The sequence below is a fragment of the Dermochelys coriacea genome, chromosome 1 (genome assembly GCF_009764565.3).
Source record: "Dermochelys coriacea isolate rDerCor1 chromosome 1, rDerCor1.pri.v4, whole genome shotgun sequence".
NCBI lineage: Eukaryota > Metazoa > Chordata > Testudines > Dermochelyidae > Dermochelys > Dermochelys coriacea.
The window spans coordinates 253,692,223-253,712,285 of record NC_050068.2 but is presented as its reverse complement, the minus strand read 5'-3'; the positions used below and the strand labels follow the sequence as shown (position 1 = coordinate 253,712,285).

Here is a 20,063-nt window from a genome sequence, read left to right as displayed (position 1 = left end):
ATGCCTTACATGGTAATGCCTTGTTATTGTGGGAATGCAAAGTGCCAGGCCAGCCCGAAGACAACTCGTATACATACATAAGAAGCTCTAAAATGCCTATCAGTCTTTGTACTGTAAGTTGTCCATATTAATCAATCTGCTAAAATGTGCGTGCCTTGTGTTTCATGTTTCCAAAGAGAAGGTGAGGATGAGGCTTAGCATATTGGAAATAATTTGGTGGGAGGAGCAACTGTTAGTGTCTATATGCAATAGCTGCTGCTTCCTATGCATGGAGGTGGGAGTAAGATAAGATATGGGATCTAATATGAACCAATAGTTAATGCATAAATGGTGTTTTATAGGTTTCCATCTAACTCAAGAGCCACTAACTAAAATAACCTCACTGAACTCTTCTTGGGAAGGATAGTCGGTCAGAATGGGTAGGGTTTGTTTTTCTTGCCCCTATCCACTTCTTCCATAGCATTCATCTAGTTACGCTGATTAAGAGCACAGATGCTAGGGAGGATCATCTTAGGCCATGTCAACACTAGGAGTACTTTGGTGGTCTTGCTATATGGGTATCCTATACCAGCAAAGCACTCCTAGTATGGACACAGCTTATACTATCAAAACTGCACTTTTACTGATAGAGCTTGTTCCAGCTCTTCCTCCCCCCCGCCCCCAAGTGAAACAAGCTATACCAGTAAAAGCACAGGTTTATTGGTATAACTGCATGTACAGTAGGGGGCATTTGCCGCCACAGCTATGTTGGTCATGGATCACACCTCTTTACATCCCTGACTGGCGCATAATTAGGTTCTTCACAATGCTGACAAATCTGGTGGATGGAAGAGGGGCGACATGGTTCTTTAGGCTAGTTAATAGCATTAATATTAGTAATTTGTCAGTGGCCACTAACCTTCATGTTTCGGGGGTGGAGGGGAAGAGATAGGAAGGGAGAGGTTGGTGTTTCAATAGTGCCTTAGATTTGAATGGCGGTCTATGACATCAGTCACCACAGGATCATGTTAGGCACCTGCCTCACCATCCATTATTTGATTGACAAACCTTTCTTAGATAATTTCCAGAATACCCTTATTATATTTTTCAGATTAACTTTTTTAAGAAGGGAGCAGAGATGTTTTCCAAAAGAATGGACAGCTTTTTATCACCAGTTTCAAACATGGTTCAAAGGTAACACAACACCTAGGTTTCCTGTTTGGTTTTCTGTATTTATTTGTGTTAAATTCAAGCAACATTACTAACATCCTTCCGTGCCTGGCTGGGGGCTTGCCCCACACAGGGCCCAGTCCTGCAGTCCTTACTCAGGAGAGGAGTTCCACCAGACGGCTGCAGGGTTGGGCTCAGACTAACAGAGTTTATTGATATTTTTTTTTTAAATTTCATTTGCACTACACTGTGTGAAAGAACAGATGGGTAGAGGGGGGTGTGTATGTGTAAAAGGAATATACTATCTGTGCATTGCAGGGAATACATGCATAGCAGAGCCAGAGATTTTTTTTTTTCAATAGCAATTGAGGATCTTCGGAATAAAGCCCAAATACTGTGCTGTACATTAAATAAGATCGTAAGCCCAGTTTTTTAAATCTGGGTACCTTTAGTAAGGACATCCAACACCCCATCTTTGGACACACAGATCAGCATTTAGGAGCATAAAGAGGTAAATAAACACCTAATTCCCTTCATTAGCACAGAAATTCGGGAGTTGAGCACCTGTGTTTGAAAAGGGTGTCCTGTATGTGATGTCACTAAAAACTTTTAAATGGGGAAAAGTGTAGTCTAAGCCAAAAAAAAACCCAAACCATTTTAATAACATTGTTTAATATAATCTGTATTGTTTGATTTCTGTTTTCTAATAGTTTAGGGCCTGATGTAAAGCCCATTTAGTATTAATGAATATTAATATTATAGTAGTGCTCAAACTCAGGATTGGGGCCCCATTATGCGGGGTACTGAACAACCATAGAAGAAAGACAATCCTTGCCCTAGCTATCTTAGAATCTACATTGAAATTGGTGGGTGTCTTTCTATGGAATTCAGTTTGCTTTTGGTCAGGCCCTTACTGAATATTTTCCCAATTTTGTCCTTATGCCTTTGGCAAACATTTGTTTTTCCTTCCATTTCTAATGGAGATGGAAATTGGTTTCCTTATAATTAATGCTCATTAGACCAGAACTTGAGAATGAAATCCAAACTTACAGACAGTCCTGAAAACATTTTAAAGCTTACATTCTTACTGGGACAGATTAGAGAAAGCACTAAACAGACTGTTAGGTGGAACATTAGATTGTAAAAAGCAAATAACGGTTCCAGTTTTTTTTAACAAAAGCATATCCAAATCCCTGCCTCTTCTGGGCGTGGTAGCCTTCTAAATATAAATTCATGTGAGAGCAAAGGTCATAAATAACCTGGAATATGTACTAGAAAGGAGTTACCATACCAGAATTGACCAGTGGTTCATGTACTCTGGTATCTTGAATGTGATAATGACTAATGCCAGCTGGTTGAAAGGAAGGAATAAACCCCCTCCAGTGCACTTGCCCAACTGTTTTATACTATCCCAAGATTAGAAAATTTGTTCCTGATCCCAGCTGGCAATCGATCCTCATGCTTCAGGGCATAAGTTGATAGTCACAGTTTTATCCACAGTTGTGCAACTGCAGCTGCCATTTTTGTTCATAGAAGTGTCTATTTTTCAGTTTCACTAGGCCATTCTCTTGAATAAAATCTTGCAACGGTGAGTTCTCTTTACAGTTTGCACAAAAGTATTTTCTTTTTCAGCTTCAATTTTGCTGCCTTCTAACTTCCAGTGAGCACCCTTCTTGTTTCTGGACTGTTTGAAAAGGCACATGACTGGCTTTCACTAAACTGTTCCTTATTTTATATACCTTTTTCCTACTTTGACTTACTTTTATGCTTTCCACATTAAACAGTCCTTACAAAGATCCCCCCCCATATGCTTCAAATCGTTTATAGACTAAAGTTCATTTTTAAGCTCCCCAGCAATAGTATGTATCTTCTATTTATGAGATGCCAGAATGTTTTGTCTATATACAGTAGATTTGTTTATTCAGGGCACTTGTCACACTCTAGTTAAGACCATAGAAACATGTTATAGAGTAAGCCCGGGTTTCCCAAAAGCCAGTGGACACTCCTGTGAGGAAGCACGAAGGACTAGCTGGAAGCAGACAGGCAGATGGGACTCACTTGTGCTCCAGAGTCTCAGCTTTCATTTAAAAAAAAAAAAAAAAAAAGGCTCTAGCTATTGTGATTATGAATAGAAGCTTGAAAACACAACCTAAGTGTAACCAGTGCAGTGGGGTCTGCCTGAATTTGCAGAGAGACTGAAACAATACCTTGAAGAGGCATGAATGGCACTATTCATCTCAATGTGTTACCAAGATGCAAATGATGATACTTTTAAATAGCAACACTGTTAATTATTTGAGTGATCAAAGCCTATAATAAAAAGGAAGGAATCATCATACATCCTCTGAGTGATCCATATTTTTGGTGCCACAAGTGGGTGGACTTAGGAGATGCCAGCCTTTCTCTCCCAACCCACCCTCCAGTTAGGGAGGAGACAAGCCCTAGGAGCCCAGCAGAGCCCCACTGAAAGGAAGCCCAGCCTGAGGACCCGCAGAAACTCCATATAGGAGAGATGTTTTGTTAGAAGAAAAACATCAATGTTGCCTCAATCACTACTGTTAAAAAAAAATCACTAAGCAACACTGTTCTAAACATAGAAAGTAATGTTCTGTTTCATGTTTAAATATAATTTAAATAACGTATTCAAGCATTTTATATCCAATATTGTTTGTCGTTCCTTACACTAAAAAGCTGACACATTTTAAAATACAATCTAACTTAATTAAAATTCAAATCGATCACTCAGCCTTTAACCTCACATTGTAGGACTGAAGGGAACACAGCTGGTTTTATTTTTCTGGGGTTGGGGCGGCACAGCTTTTTCAAAGTTGGGAAGTCCTGAAAATGAGCCATTGCAAAGCAGAGCTATAACACTGTAAGAATGAATATACCTTTAGTCAGTCGGATCCTGCCTAACCTGGACTAAAATGCAATGTTCTCCATCCAGGTTACTATCACTGCTGTGACCCCAAAAGAACAGCAGCAACTACAGGAGCTATAAAGTTTAGTCTCCCAAGCAGCAGATCAAGTCTGTAGGGTTGTGGTCTCAGTAATGGAAGAACTGGCCCCAAATGCAGTTGAAGCAGCTTGCTGTCTGGCTCAGGTAGGCAGTCGCCAGCTCTATTGGTGCCATATTTCATATGGGCTGTAGGGTTACTTTGAGTATTTGTTATGCCTTTGAAGCATTAAAGGAGCTGCTGCTGTCTCACACTTTGAGTTTTACATACAAGCTGTGAGGGGAATCCCAGCCAGCAGAAGTCCAAACATTCCAATAAGCATAAATTACATGTGCAGGTCCAGATGATTTTCTTTTTGTAACCTAAGTGACAGAACTATTTGATACCTCCTTCTCTTGCCTCTCCTTGCCATCTGTTGGGTGCAGTCAGTAACTCCTGGAGGGCTTGGAAAAGTGAGTAGGAAAAATCTGATGTTTCGTGCTGTTATAGTTTTTTTCTGAAAGGAGGGGAATGTCTTCTAGTATATTGTCCTTGCAAGGCACCTACCCAAATCCAGAAGGCTGACTATCTGGTCTAATATCTTCAGCCTATGTTTTGAAAACAGCTTTCCGTAGCTGAAAAAGGCAAGAACTTTTCCTTCATTCCATCTAGCTGGAGTCTCGCTCTTGGGGGAGTGAAATGACACAAGTATTGGGACGCTCCTCTGTAATTCCGGGTTCATAATTCTATTAGCTGTAGAACCTCCTCTCACCTCTTTTCTTGTTAGGACAATCAGAATAACAGCAGCATAGGTCAGGTATAGCTATACCTCCTTTTACCATTTGAGGGCTTCAGCAGATCAGAAGGCCGCTGGGTGTTTACAGATTCCCACTTCCCCAGCAACAGCTACCAAAACATCAGAAGGCCACAAAGGATTGAAAGTCCCATTCTAGCAACCAGCCCTATTATAATGGATCCCCTTCTTTAATTTTTCATAGAAGATGGGCTTAAATAGGGACCGTTTTGACCCTGAATGTTAATAGTGCTCAATAATATACCTTTTTCTTAATATAAACTGCTTTCTTCTTTCCTATTTTGAAAACAGTGACCTTCCTTGTCCATTATTTTAGAACGACGCTGTGGTTAGAACGTCAGCCCCAGCTGCTGCCTCTGAGGAATAGCCTGTACTAGGAGAATTCTCAGTGGAATAGGGCTGGCAGACCGCAGGATCAGGAACCAGAGGGTGCAGGAAGGTGGTGTAAAGTCACCTTGTTCCGCTTCTCCCCAGGTGAGCCGAATGCTATTGTGGTTCACCTGGGGATCGAGCCCATGGTGTCTCACTTTTAGCTAACCCCCATTTGTATAACCGGAGAAGCATATCCTCAAACTTACTCTGTCGGTCTTTAAGGCTTTTTTAAAATAGCCAGCACCACACAAGGGCATGCAGACCCACAATCACTTCCTGACTGAGCCCATAATGGCTCTTTGGGCAGGAGGGATGTCTGGCCAAATATGAGCTTCTAATGGAAGCATTGCAGAGGCAGGACTTTTAGTCTAATAGCATGTCTGATTGGTTCGTCAGATCACGGAAACCAGTCAAAATGTTGCCTTCTGATTGGCTTAAGCATTAGGACTAAAAAGAAGGTATAGAGGTAGTCTACTAGCATTTATTGACACAGACCACTTAGCGTTCTCTCTTCACATTAGTACAGGCAGCATCAGTTAATGTGAATTTACTCCAAAGCTAAAAATGCATAATAGTGAGACTGTGGATCCATGTTTGTTCAGCACTGTAGTTGCATCTCTGTATTTTTATTTCTCCAGGTTGAATTCTGTACTTTGAGACCCTTTTGCAGTTACCATTCACCACAATGGGAGTTACACAGGGACATGAAGATGGATTTGGGTTCTGCTTGTTTAATTCTAACCATGTCTGCTTTCTAAATCATATCTATGTGGAAGATTTTATTATTTTAAACTTGTTACAGAAGTGAAAGACTTGATGTCACTGCACTGGAAGGGACACTGTCAAGAAGAAAATAAAAATTAAAATCTTATTCATGTTTCCAATAATAGTGTTACAATGGAAAGAATTTTTAAAATCTGATATACTTAAGATTTATGCTGCTAAATTCCCTTTTTCCATTTCTTTAATATGAATCTAGAATGATCAGACTTTTGTTTAGTCTGTGTCACTTTCTGGTTTTCTTGCACTAACTAGTACGGCGGGTTAGGGTTTCCGGTAAGCAGGGAAATGTTTGAACCCATTCTGCCCCTCCTGGTTACAGTGATTTTTTTTAAAAAAAAGTCTATTCACAAGAGGTTTTGTGAGCCCCTACTAAAAAAGAGAACCTAAGTTTTAGCCCCAAATCACTTGTTTCCTTAAGTGACAATTCCTTGCATTGCTCTTCTAAGACCTCTGTAAATAAGACAGTTGTGGCAACTTTCAATTGGGTTAGATTCTGCAAACCATACTCACATGGAATAACACTCAGGTGCGTAAATCATGGAAGTCAACTCAGTAGTGGTCCTTGTGAAATCCATTGAGTCCAGGCCTGTGTGACTGATGGAGGACTCTCATGCTTTTCTGTATCCTTACAGCTGCCACCAGAACATTTCTGAAAGTGGGTAGCATGCTGTTGAAGGGCTCTGATCAACTAATCAGTGGTTCAGTGATAGGAACTCCAGTTAATCACACAGTTCTCAGAAAAAAACAAACCAGTTCTACGAAAGCCAAGACACATTATTATAAAGCCCAGCAGGAACATTACTAGGAACATACCGATTTAGTATTAATGACTGCATCTGTTTGCTCAGCTTCAATCAAAACGCATATGCACAATGCTGTTTGGCTGCTTGAAGTTTTGTGTCTCAAACAAGCAAGCAAGCAAACAAACCCAGCCTGATTTTCACTGTTAATGGTTAGCATTTCACATCCCTCAGAGTTTCTTCACCTCTGCTTCACTCCACAATCCTGCCCTGTCCCCCTCAGCCCCTTCCCTTTTTTTCCATGTAGCTTATCCCCTTCTAACTAAACTGCTCACTCACCCCCTGCCCCCAAAATAATGGAACTAACATGCTGTTTCCCACTATCACATTGCTCCCTCTGCTTGTGTATTCCACCCTCTTCGCCGCCCTGTGCCTGTCATGTCTATTTAGATTGTAACAACTTCGGGACACAGACCAAGTCCTATGCTGTGTTTGTGCAGTGCCTACCACAATGGGGCCCCTTTCTTGGCTGTTCCTTTGGCACCGCTGTGACAAACAGAAAATAATCTGCCATTTCATGCTTTTTGGTCATTTTCATATCTCCTCTCCATATCGCTCTCCTTTATAATGTTCGGGGAAGAAAAGAGCCATCCTTGGTGCAAACAGTAGTCATTCCAAGAAAAAACATAGTACTGTTTGAAATACATTCACAGTAAATGCTGTTTTTGTAGAAATACAGTAAATTGTTTGTACAGCATTCCTACAGTAAACTAGCTGCCAAGCACACTTGTTCTTAAACACCAGAATTTCAGGACAAACAATAAGTAAAGAACCTGTTGATACTGTCGCTTCCAAATTAAAAACATAGCCTTACCTGTACAAAAACAACAAGGAGTCTGGTGGCAGCTTAAAGGCTGCATCAGATTTATTAGGGCATAAGCTTTTGTGGGTAAAACACCATTTCTTCAAATACACAAGTGTTACACAAGCGTTCAGTGTGTCCTTAGCAGGTGCATCTTGTTTCTGTAATCCCAGATTAATTTACTGGGAGCAATTCTTTAATCGCCATCTCTTTCTCCATTCCTTCCTGCATTCATTGACCAAGTGCTCATAGAGATCCTTTCATGTGTATTCTTACTATTTTTCCTATTAAATCCATGTAAAAATCCATTCTCTTTCCACTACTCCAAACCAGCAGCGAACAGTGTTTAAACACTTTTGTGCATTTAATCCAGCTGTGCCACAGTAGTATACAATGTATTTAACATATTTTTGTTCTTGCAGGATTATATACAGGTTAGATGTGTCCCTGGGTTAACTGACTGACAGTAAAACGGCTTTGATTTTTTCCAGCATACAGGGAGAGTTGGATGCTGAAGCTGACGCCATGAGAGTATCCCAGCAGGACTTGCTTTCCATTAATGAGTCTGTTTACACCCCAGATTCTGATGTCACCTCACCAGCAATCAACAGAAACCTTATTCAGAAGGCTGGCTACCTTAATCTTAGAAAGTAAGAAGGATAGTTCACCTTGTTTGTCTGTGACTGGCGACTGATTTCTGCATTATCGCTACCATGAAGATTCTTTGAGTAAAATTTTCAGAAGCGCCTAAGTGATTTCAGGATGAAGTCTCATTGACAGTCAGTGGAATTAAGACTCCTACATCATTTAGGCACTTTTAAAAATGTTACCTTTCAGTTCCTAAATCACCTTAGAAAATGGGATTTAGGAGCCTAAGACATTTTTAGGGGCTTCTGAAACTCTTCCCCTTTGTGACTAATTGATTTTCCCTCTAGCTGAATTCACACATTTGAGTGTCTAAAAATAAAATGTCATGTTGGTTTGAGCTCTGCAGCTCGTTGGAGTCTCTGAGACTGGGATCAGGATGTTCCAGGGTGCTAATGAAAATGCAATACTGCTTACAAGGAGGAGCTAGATTTTGGATTTCCACAAATTTCCCTTTACACCAACAGGAGTTGTACAGAGAAACCAGGTCCATAGCGTTGAGCATATACCACACTAGAGCTCAGTCCTGCAGAGTTCCTTTTACTAAACCTCCCATTGACTTCAGCAGGAGTTATGTATATAGAAGAGCAGCAGAGGTGGATAGGGCCTGATTATTGTGTCTTTGAAATAACTTAAATGTCAGTTTGCATTTAATTTGAACAGTTTTCGATAGTTAACTGGATTACAAATGTTACGGTTTAACAGCAGTGTAAGAGATGGATTATAGCATTGTGTAAATGACTCCCTGGAAGGATGTACTTTCAATATAAGATTCTACTAGTAGAAGTGTAACTTTTCAAAACTTATAGCCATGTGTGCTGAACTTTCTGCTGCTCCTGATCACTCAAAAGTACAGTAGAACCTCAGCATTACGAAAACCAGAGTTATGAACTGACCAGTCAACCACACACCTCATTTGGAACTGGATGTTTGCAATCAGGCAGCAGCAGATACTAAAAAAACAAAAACCCAGGCAAATACAGTACTGTGTTAAGTGGGGGGGGGGGGGAATTTGACACGGTAAGGAAAATGTTTCTGTGCTTGTTTCATTTAAATTAAGATGATTAAAAGCAGCATTTTACTTCTGCAGAGTAAAGTTTCAAAGCTATTAAGTCAATATTCAGTTGTAAACTTTTGAAAGAACAACCATAACTCTGAGGTTCTACTGTATCTTTTTTTTTTATATAGGACAATAAAATTCCATGCAGCCTCATCTCAGTTGTTCTCCATAAACCTGCTGCTGTTCGCAGCTAGGAAGTATTGCACATGAGTGTTCATTTTAAACTTGGATCACTCAAAACCAACTGCTCCTTAAACCTTCAGCTTGCCCTGGGGATGTCTCTCCATTGTGGATGGGTGTCTGACACATTTGTTGAAATTTAGTTTACAAGTTTCAAAGATCCTTGTTTGAAAATAAGGATAAGTCCTGCATCTGCAGCCGGGCTTGCTCAGAGTTTGGGCAGAGGGAGGGCTTCTGATCCAGGAATTGAATTGAGGGTTATTTCTAACTAGAAATACTGTGCTAACTGGTATTAATACTGTGTGTTCCCTATAGTAAAACAGGCCTGGTGACTACAACCTGGGACAGACTCTATTTCTTCACTCAAGGTGGAAACCTGATGTGCCAGCCTAGGGGAGCAGTAGCTGGAGGACTGATTCAGGACCTGGATAACTGCTCTGTAATGGCAGTGGACTGTGAAGACCGACGATACTGCCTTCAGATCACCACTCCTACAGGAAAATCGTATGGGTCACAAGTTTTCTGTTAGAGAGCAATCAATTATGTCTGGTGTACCAGATGGGGTTTCAGAATGCCTAATCATTGTGTTAACAGTTCCCTAGTGACAGCCATTTTAACTGAGCTGGATTGCCGTCCTAACGCTGACCTACAGGAAAGAGTATTTTTGCACATTTAAAATCAAGTGCCCACATTGCATAAATGATGATTGTTGTGTCATTTAAGAATAGGGTATTCACACAATACTGTGTGGGGTTGCTGGCTGCACACACAGGCACAATTTAGTAGCCTGAGTGTAGGACTTTGGAGTCAGGTATTCCAGAATAATGCCAGCTCTGACATTGGCTGCCTCTGTATCTTTGATAGCTTAATTCTCTATGTGCAAAATGTGAATAATACCAACTTACCTATCTCGGAGCTGTTAAGGCTTCATTAGCTGAAGTACTTGTGAGTATCATTATCACGAGTGCAGAGGCAGGAGTCCAGTACAACCCTATGATTAAAGCTGTAACAGAGTCATGATTTTTTTGGCGCGAAAGTTGCAGTTGTGGCTTGTTAAAGCTGTGGTTTCAGTGTGATCAGTTTCAGTATTACAAAACAAATAGCCCCCATATAAGCTGCAGCACCTTCTGCCAGGCTATGCAGCCTGCTTTCCCGAACAGAGCAGCAGCACAGAAGGGACGCCATGTGTCCCACCTGGCTCTCAGAACCAGCATGACGGAAGTGCAGCTGGGCCAGGGTTGAGTGACATTGCAACCCTGCACAGCAGCTCGCAAAGCTGAGTTAGTGGTATTGCGACCCCGAGCCCCAGGTTGCAACAGCACTCAAATTCACAACTACTATAGAAAACTGTGGTGTGTGTTTAAAAGTTGCAGTTTCCTCAGCGAAATCCTGGCTTGTGATTTTCTTACACCCTTATCTATTCTATAGAATCGCAGTAGTTAAAGATGAACTTATGAGATTATTGAGTCTTTCCCCCTTGAAACGGTCTCTGTGTGCAGGGAGAGTGAGTGCATGTAATATAACAATGATACCAAGAAAAACATGACTCTAATGTATTTGTGTTTTAGGGGGATAACTCTTCAAGCAGAAAGTAAAAAAGAATATGAGGAGGTAAAATATTTCACTGGTTAACGTTTTTACTTTCTTATCCACTAAATAGTTTAGAGTGTTCAGTTTCTTTTCTCCTTACAGTGGATATGTGCAATCAACAACATCTCCAGGCAGATCTATCTCACCGACAATCCAGAGGTGAGAGCTTGTTTGTTTTCATCTGTTCTTTCCAGGACCCATAGCATTTCTGGAAGGGTGAAATGTCTTTTTGTTTTGTAGGCTGTTGCAATCAAGTTAAATCAGACGGCCCTTCAGGCAGTGACCCCCATCACAAGCTTCGGAAAAAAACATGAAAGTTTGTGTCCCAGGTAACGCTTTCGCTTTTCTGTAGGAGTGATTTTCGCTGTTGTGCGGTCAGTCGGACTCTGCTTACAGAGCAAGAGAGAGATGGAAGCCCAGACCCTGCAACTCTGTCCATCCCAGCAGACCCCTGTGCCTGTGCGGAATCCCAGTGAAGGCAATGGGATCCCATACGAGTTCAGGGCTCTGCTGCATGCAGTCCAGCTTGCAGGATCAAGGCCCCAGCCACTTCCAATTTTAACATACAGGTGGGGTTTCTCCTATTCATTTTTTACGAAACAGACACAGAACTTAGATTGTAAACTCTTCGGGCCGGGGACCATTTTGTTATAGGCTTGTATAGTGCCCAGCACAATGGGGTCCTGATTGTTAATTGGGGGCCCCTGAGTGCAGTCACCATGCAAATTAAAAATAAGGTTTTTGATGTAGATTGCCTTGCCCTATTCCTGTCTGTACTCTGAAACTAGCACAAGGAGCAGTCTTGCAGTCTTCACTGGGTCTGATCTCCTGGACTCATTCAAGTCAGTTGTTAAAGCCTCTATCCCCAAACAGAGGTTAATAATGAAGCTGTGTGCACCTGGATTTAAAAAGCAAATGTTTTCCATTGAACTTTTCTCCCCTCTTTTTTTTCTTGAGAAATCCAGCCTGACCAGCAAGAACTCCTCAGTCTCTGTAACTGGGGTCCAAAGCCAGCTCCAGAGACTGACTATATTCATGCTCTGAATGCATGACCCTAAAAGCAGAGCACTAAATAAAGTAGAGCAGAGTGTCTCTATCACACTTTAGTAGGTAAAAACTTCTGTATGAGTTTTGTATACAGTCCTGCCAGGATTTTTTTTACAGCATATGTATTTTTTACTGGCTTGTGCATATCTAATCTCTAACCCTTCAAAGGTTTCATATTTTCTCACTCCATACTGACCTCCAGCTAAAAACTAGTCCTTCCCAGTTCACTGTGATTCCTTAGGGACCTCATAGGCTCCCAAAAGCCATAGGGAGTGCCAGTCAAATGAGAAAGAGAAGGTGGGTAAGGGAATATCTGTTGCTCAAAAGCTTGTCTCTCTCACCAACAGAACTTGATCCAATAAAAGCTATTACCTCACTCGCCTTGTCTCTCTAATTTCCTGGGACCAACACGGATACAACTACACTGCATACTTGCTTTCCCATTTCACTCAGGAGGTGGGAATTTTACTTTGGTCAGTTTTAGTATACTCGATGATTTAATAATGAATAACCAGGGAAAATACCTACATCGAATTTTGTTACATGGAGGAAAAATATTAGTTGGGTTGCAGAGAGTCAGCTCTGCATCATTGTGTACAAACAGAAAATCTTGCAGGATTGAAACTAATCAAGATTCTGCTATCAAAATAAATAGGCATAAATATTGGTAGATTTCTACAGGTGCAGGAAATTCAAAAGCACTTCCACACTCTGAGGAACTTTGGGAGGAAGAACAGGGACAAATGTTACATAAAACAAACAGTTTGCTCCTGAGTATTGTACCAAACCTGTGACCATCTAGGAATTTTGGTGGTTGTCATGTCCATTCCCTTGGCATTCGGGACTTCACAGATAGGCAGCTCAGATCCTCTCTGCTCAGTAAACACAGGTCTCTACTATTTGGGCTGATACTTGCACAGTTCTGAGTATAGCCAGTAGAGGGCAGCGGTGCGCACATCATTCACTATGGTAACATGTAACCAAGAGCAGGCACTGCAGCTCATTTGGAATTTGTTCCCCTTCCTTTCGGATGTAGCAATATTTCTTTTCACTAGTAAGTGATTTTATTTATGAAAGGGAAGAGAAATTCAGTTCGTAGCCTCAGAGACATTTTAATATTGCAGTTAGCTTATTGTGGGGCAACGAACACTGGGATTTGGTGTAAACCTGCCTTCCTCCCAACATTGACATTATATTTTCATTCAAAACCTCTCAGTTTTCATTGTAGCCAGAATGTGAAGAATATGGAGATGGAGAGTGACAAGATCATCCCTAAAGAACTGTCCACCAAACCCAATTGCACAGAGTTAATTGCACCTGGAACACCGATTCAGTTTGACATGGTACTTCCTGCAACTGAATTCCTGGATCAAAACAGAGGTGGAAGGTACAGCCAGCTAACGTTCAACATATTTGACCAAACAGTTTGCAAGGAAAGGGCTATTCCCTTTACAACATTTGTGTATGATCGTTCAAACAGATACAGCTGATCTGCTGCTCTGAGCACATGTGTGTGATTAGATTTTCTTAAAAATATTTTTCAGGCGCACAAACCCATTTGGAGAATCTGAAGACAAGAACGATGAGGAAGGTAAACAATTTTTTGACTCATTATAGTGGGGCAATAGTCACAAGCATATGTATAGTGGTATTAATGGTTTTACAGCTGGTTTTTCAGACCGGTGCTGGGCGCTGACCAGCAGCCGTGGTTCTCACGACCCCCCCCCCCACAATATTCTTGCGACCCCCTTTTGGGTTGGCACCCCCAGTTTGAGAAATGCTGACCTAATATAAGGGGGCCATGATCCCGACTGAGGCTTATGGGTAGGGCTCTACCCAAATCATGGCCATGAAAAACACATCAAGGACCGTGAAATAGATTCATAGATACTAATGTCAGAAGGGACCATTCTGATCATCTAGTCCGACCTCCTGCACAGCGCAGGCCACAGAATCTCACCCACCCACTCCTATGAAAAACGTCACCTATGTCTGAGCTATCGAAGTCCTTAAATCATGGTTTAAAGACTTCAAGGAGCAGAGAAGCCTCCCTCAAGTCAACCATGCCCCATGCTACAGAGGAAGGTGAAAAACCTCCAGGGCCTCTCCAATCTGCCCTGGAGGAAAATTCCTTCCCGACCCCAAATATGGCGATCCGCTAAACCCTGAGCATATGGGCAAGATTCACCAGCCAGATACTACAGAAAATTCTTTCCTGGATAACTCAGATCCCATCCATCTAATATCCCATCTCAGGGGATTAGTCCTATTTACCCTGAATATTTAAAGATCAATTACTTACCAAAATCCCATTATCCCATCATACCATCTCCTCCATAAACTTATCAAGTAGAAGCTTAAAACCAGATAGATCTTTTGCCCCCACTGCTTCCCTTGGAAGGCTATTCCAAAACTTCACTCCTCTGATGGTTAGAAACCTTCGTCTGATTTCAAGTCTAAACTTCTTGGTGGCCAGTTTATACCCATTTGTTCTTGCGTCCACATTGGTGCTGAGCTGAAATAATTCCTCTCCCTCTCCTATATTTTGCCTCTGATATATTTATAGAGAGCAATCATATCTCCCCTCAACCTTCTTTTAGTTAGGCTAAACAAGCCAAGCTCCTTAACTCTCCTTTCATAAGACAAGTTTTCCATTCCTCGGATCATCCTAGTAGCCCTTCTCTGTACCTGCTCCAGTTTGAATTCATCCTTTTTAAACATGGGAGACCAGAACTGCACACAGTATTCTAGGTGAGGTCTCACCAGTGCCTTGTATAACGGTACTAAAACCTCCTTATCCCTACTAGAAATGCCTCTCCTGATGCATCCCAGAACCGCATTAGCTTTTTTCACAGCCATATCACATTAGCAGCTCATAGTCATCCTATGATCAACCAATACTCCAAGGTCCTTCTCCTCTTCCGTTACTTCTAATTGATGCGTCCCCAACTTACAACTAAAATTCTTGTTGCTAATCCCTAAATGCATAACCTTAAACTTCTCACTATTAAATTTCATCCTATTACTATTACTCTAGTTTACAAGGTCATCCAGATCCTCCTGTATAATATCCTGATCCTTCTCCAAATTGGCAATACCTCCCAGCTTTGTATCATCTGCAAACTTTATTAGGACACTCCCACTTTTTGTGCCAAGGTCAGTAATAAAAAGATTAAATAAGATTGGTCCCAAAACCGATCCCTGAGGAACTCCACTGGTAACCTCCCTCCAACCTGACAGTTCGCCTTTCAGTAGGACCCGTTGCAGTCTCCCCTTTAACCAATTCCTTATCCACCTTTTGATGTTCATATTGATCCCCATCTTCTCCAATTTAACTACTAATTCCCCATATAGCACGGTATCAAATGCCTTACTGAAATATAGGTAAATTAGATCCACTGCATTTCCTTTATCTAAAAAATCTGTTACTTTTTCAAAAAAGGAGATTAGGTTGGTTTGGCACGATCTACCTTTTGTAAAACCGTGTTGTATTTTGTCTCATTTACCATTGACTTCAATGTCCTTAACTAATTTCTCCTTCAAAATTTTTTCCAGGACCTTGCATACTACAGATCTCAAACTAACTGGCCTGTAGTTACCCGGATCACTTTTTTTTCCTTTCTTAAAAATAGGAACTATATTAGCAATTTTCCAATCATTCGGTACTACTCCTGAGTTTACAGATTCATTAAAAATTCTTGCTAATGGGCTTGCAATTTCAGGTGCCAATTCCTTTAATATTCTTGGATGAAGATTATCTGGGCCCCCCGATTTAGTCCCATTAAGCTGTTTCAGTTTTGCTTCTACCTCAGATATGATAATATCTATCTCCGTATCCTCATTCCCATTTGTCATGCTACCATTATCCCTAAGATCCTCTTTAGCCTTAAAGACTGAGGCAAAGTATTTGTTTAGATATTGGGCCATGCCTAGATTATCTTTAACCTCCACTCCATCCTCAGTGTTTAGCGGCCCCACTTCTTCTTTTAGTTTTCTTCTTATTTATATGGCTATAGAACCTTTTACTGTTGGTTTTAATTCCCTTTGCAAGGTCCAACTCTACTCGACTTTTAGCCTGTCTCACTTTATCCCTACGTGTTCTGACCTCAATTAGGTAGCTTTCCTTGCTGATCCCTCCCATCTTCCACTCCCTGTATGCTTTCTGCTTCTTCTTAATCACCTCTCTAAGATGCTTGCTCATCCAGCTTGGTCTACAACTCCTTCCTATAAATTTTTTCCCCTTTCTTGGGATACAGGCTTCCGATAGCTTCTGCAGCTTTGATTTAAAGTAATCCCAGGCCTCCCCTACCTTTTAGATCCATAAGTTCTTCAGTCCAATCCACTTCCCTAACTAATTTCATTAATTTTTGAAAGTCAGCCCTTTTTGAAATCAAAAACCCTAGTTGCAGATTTATTTTTGTTAATCCTTCCATTTAGTTTGAACTGAATTAGCTCATGATCACTTGAGCCAAGATTGTCCCCTACAACCATTTCTTCTATGAGGTCCTCGCTACTCACCAAAATTAAATCTAAAATGGCATCCCCTCTAGTCGGTTCAGCAACTACTTGATGAAGGAATCCATCAGCTATCGCATCTAGGAAAATCTGAGCCCTATTATTATTACTAGCACTGGTCCTCCAGTCTATATCTGGGAAGTTAAAGTCTCCCATGATCACGCAGTTTCCATTAGTATTTACTTTATTAAAGACATTAAAAAGGGCTCTATCCATATCCAAATTAGATCCCGGAGGTCTATAGCACACCCCAAGCACTATCGTAGGAGGGGCTTTACTAGTTTTCTTCCCCAATGTAATTTTTGCCCAGACGGACTCTTATCCATTGCATCGCTTCTTATTTCTTTACATTCTACCTCATCATTGATATACAATGCTACTCCACCCCCTTTACCTTTGTTTCTGTCTTTCCTAAACAGCACATACCTTCAATACCTGTAGTCCAGTCATGACTACTATTCCACCATGTTTCTGTTATCCCTATAATATCTGGTTTCACTTCCTGCACCAGTAGTTCTAGTTCCTCCATTTTGTTACCTAGGCTCCTCGCATTGGTGTATAAACATCTTAATTTTTGCTGTTTGGCCTCGCTCACATTTTGTACCCTATTAGGCACAGTCATTCTACAGCCAGTATAACCTATTAGACTAGTATCCACACCGCCCTCGCTCCTTATATACATTCTCCTACCCACGGCTGTATCCTTTCTTACTTCGTCTTCTTTCCTCTCAATGCTAAAATCTGGCGTGGAGATTTCCTGGACCTCTCCCAACCATCTCCCCCTAATTCCTAGTTTAAAGCTCTCTTTATCAGTTGTGCCAGCCTTGATCCTAGAAGTCTATTTCCTTCCCTACTCAGATGAAGTCCATCCCGAGAGAACTGTCCTCTGTCCATGAATGCCTCCCAGTGGCCATACATCCCAAAGCCCTCCTTATAGCACCACTGCCTAAGCCATCTGTTGACAGTCATAATCTTGTCACACCTTTGTTGCCCTTCTCTAGGAACAGGAAGGATCCCACTAAAGATCACCTGAGCCTCAATTTCCTTAAGCGTCTTCCCCAGCCTAGCATAGTCTCCCTTAATACTTTGCAGCGAGAATCTAGCTGTATCATTTGTTCCCACATGAAGGATAATTAGGGGATTCTTTCCCGCTCCCTTTAGGATCCTTTTCAACCTCAGGTCTACATCCCGTATCTTTGCACCCGGAAGACAGCACACCCTTCTATTCTCTGGATCAGCTCTAGTTACAGGCCTGTCTATTCTTCTCAATAAAGAGTCCCCGATCGCATAGACCTGCCTTTTCCTGGTGACGGTGCTATTCTCCAGTCTCTCCCCTGTTCCCTCTGGCTGCAAGTTCTTTCCATTCCTATTTTCCCTTATAATCCTCTTCAACCCATCCGGTATCCTCCTGGGGCTCATATTTGGTGTAGTCTCCCTTGACTCTTCCCCTTTTCCTATAGGACTAGCCTCTCTTCTCTTCTTCCTTACCCTTCCACCTTCAACAAGTACCTGTTGAGCCCCTTCTTCATTTTCCAACTCTGCAAACCTATTCCTAAGCTCTATTTCTCCTTCACTAGCCCATCTTTTCCTCTGCCTGGTTTTTAGTCACATGCTTCCACTGACCACTTTCCTCACCCAGTCTCCCCTCAAAATTCCCCAGCCCTGCTTCCATCTGTAAGTCTGAGCTTTTCCCTTCAGATACCTCATATCTTTGCTCCATCATCTGCTCAAACCCCTTCCTAAACTCAACCAGACTTTCTACCTGCATCTCCAAACCTCGAATCTTTTTCCTCCATCAGCTCTATCAGATGGCATTTCATGCAGACAAAACTCTTACCAGGTCTCCCTTCCAGGATCATGTACATACCACAGCTTCCACATCCAGTCATCCTCAATGTGTCTTCCACTATAGGAGTCACTCCCACAGCTGCCTCCGTATCTGTCATCGCCTTCCCACCTAAGTTCTGTTAATCTGGGAAACACAAGCCACACCAAAAAGACCACTCCCGCCCCAGCAAAAGCAAACCCCAAACAAGCACCACAATATAAACTCCTCTTTCAAACTCCCCTTTCAAACTCCCGTTTACAGCTCTGTTTGCTAGCTCCTGTGCCGCTGCCTGACTGGCTGGCTACCTTTATAGGACCTCTAGTCAGAAGCCCCACCCCCTAAGCAGGGTTCAGCTGCTCTCCTAGCACAAAGCCCCTACACACACACACACACAAATACTAAAAATACAAAACCAAGTACAACTACCTTCTCCTCCAACAGAACTCCCACTCAAACTCCCCTGTTTAGAGCTCTGTTTGCTAGCTCCTGTGCCGCTGCAGCTGTCTGAAATCAGATCTCCTCTGTGAAATCTAGCTGTTGGAGTGGGGGAAACATGGTAGGGCTGGGAATACCCCAGCTGGGGGCTCCTATCATACACCAGACTCCAGCTCCTAGTCCCAGCAGGGTGGGGAGGGACAGAGCTTCCTCTTCTCCTGTACAGCCACTGTTGGGGGGGGGGAGATAAGACCCACCTCCGCTGCCTGCAGCAAGCTCCGTGGCTGCTGCCTTCAGAGCCCAAGTCTGAAGGAAGTGCAGAAGCAATCCCGTGATGCCCTTACAACAGCTTTGTGACCCCTCCCAATGACCCCCCTTTTGGGTCAGGATCCTCACAGTTACAACACCGTGACATTTCAGGTGTAAACATCGGAAACCATGAAATTGAGTAATTTTAAAATCCTATGACTATGCAACTGACCAAAATGGACATTTGGTAGGGCCCTACAGTTCTGGGTGCTGCTGTATAATACAAATAGTAAATAAGAGCTTGTTCTGGAGATGAGCACTTAGCTTAGTATGCAGTAATCAAGGAAGGCTTACTAGGGCCTCATTAGAACAGAAAAGCAGCCATTAAAGTCTGAGGACCACAGAGAAAGGAGAAATCACCATGCTTTCTTTCCTGCCACCCCACAGAACAAACCGGAAAACGGAAATGTTATCACATGAGGATTAGACTCAGGGATTAGCTTGATTTAAGATGAGGCTTTATGCAAAATTATTCATTTATCATTTTTTAAAAATTGTACAGTCAGTCCAACTACCCAATAATAATCAGAGTTGGAGCAGCAGTGAGAGAAAGACCAAGTGTATTATTAGGGCAAGTCAAAAAGAAAAAACTTTAATGAAAAATTAATCAGTTACAAAATTTTCAATATATTTTTGTTGCAATTCTTATTGGTTACACTTGCACGCAATCCAAGCATTTGGTAAAGCTGGGTAAGACTAAAACCTGGCTAACAGGGAATATGGTTGAAGAGGAAATGATGTGAAAGGCACAGTTATCCCAAGTTAGGACCTGGTAATTGACCATAGTTTTTCAGAACA

General features: G+C 41.8%; 1 protein-coding gene across 6 annotated transcripts in view; it reads left to right on the top strand.

Annotated features, from left to right (window-relative positions):
* Positions 1 to 20,063, top strand: part of APPL2 (adaptor protein, phosphotyrosine interacting with PH domain and leucine zipper 2) — a 91,775-nt gene that overhangs the window by 27,795 nt on the left and 43,917 nt on the right. For 4 of the 6 annotated variants that reach the window (XM_038387778.2, XM_038387756.2, XM_038387800.2 and 1 more), the window contains 8 exons: positions 1,091 to 1,173; positions 8,148 to 8,306; positions 9,857 to 10,045; positions 11,110 to 11,152; positions 11,234 to 11,290; positions 11,372 to 11,460; positions 13,395 to 13,565; positions 13,723 to 13,769. In XM_038387778.2, coding sequence (XP_038243706.1) covers positions 1,091 to 1,173; positions 8,148 to 8,306; positions 9,857 to 10,045; positions 11,110 to 11,152; positions 11,234 to 11,290; positions 11,372 to 11,460; positions 13,395 to 13,565; positions 13,723 to 13,769 — 838 coding nt within the window. The remainder of the gene's footprint in view (positions 1 to 1,090; positions 1,174 to 8,147; positions 8,307 to 9,856; positions 10,046 to 11,109; positions 11,153 to 11,233; positions 11,291 to 11,371; positions 11,461 to 13,394; positions 13,566 to 13,722; positions 13,770 to 20,063) is intronic. The other 2 variants (XM_043519564.1, XM_043519568.1) reach the window with 1 other exon arrangement.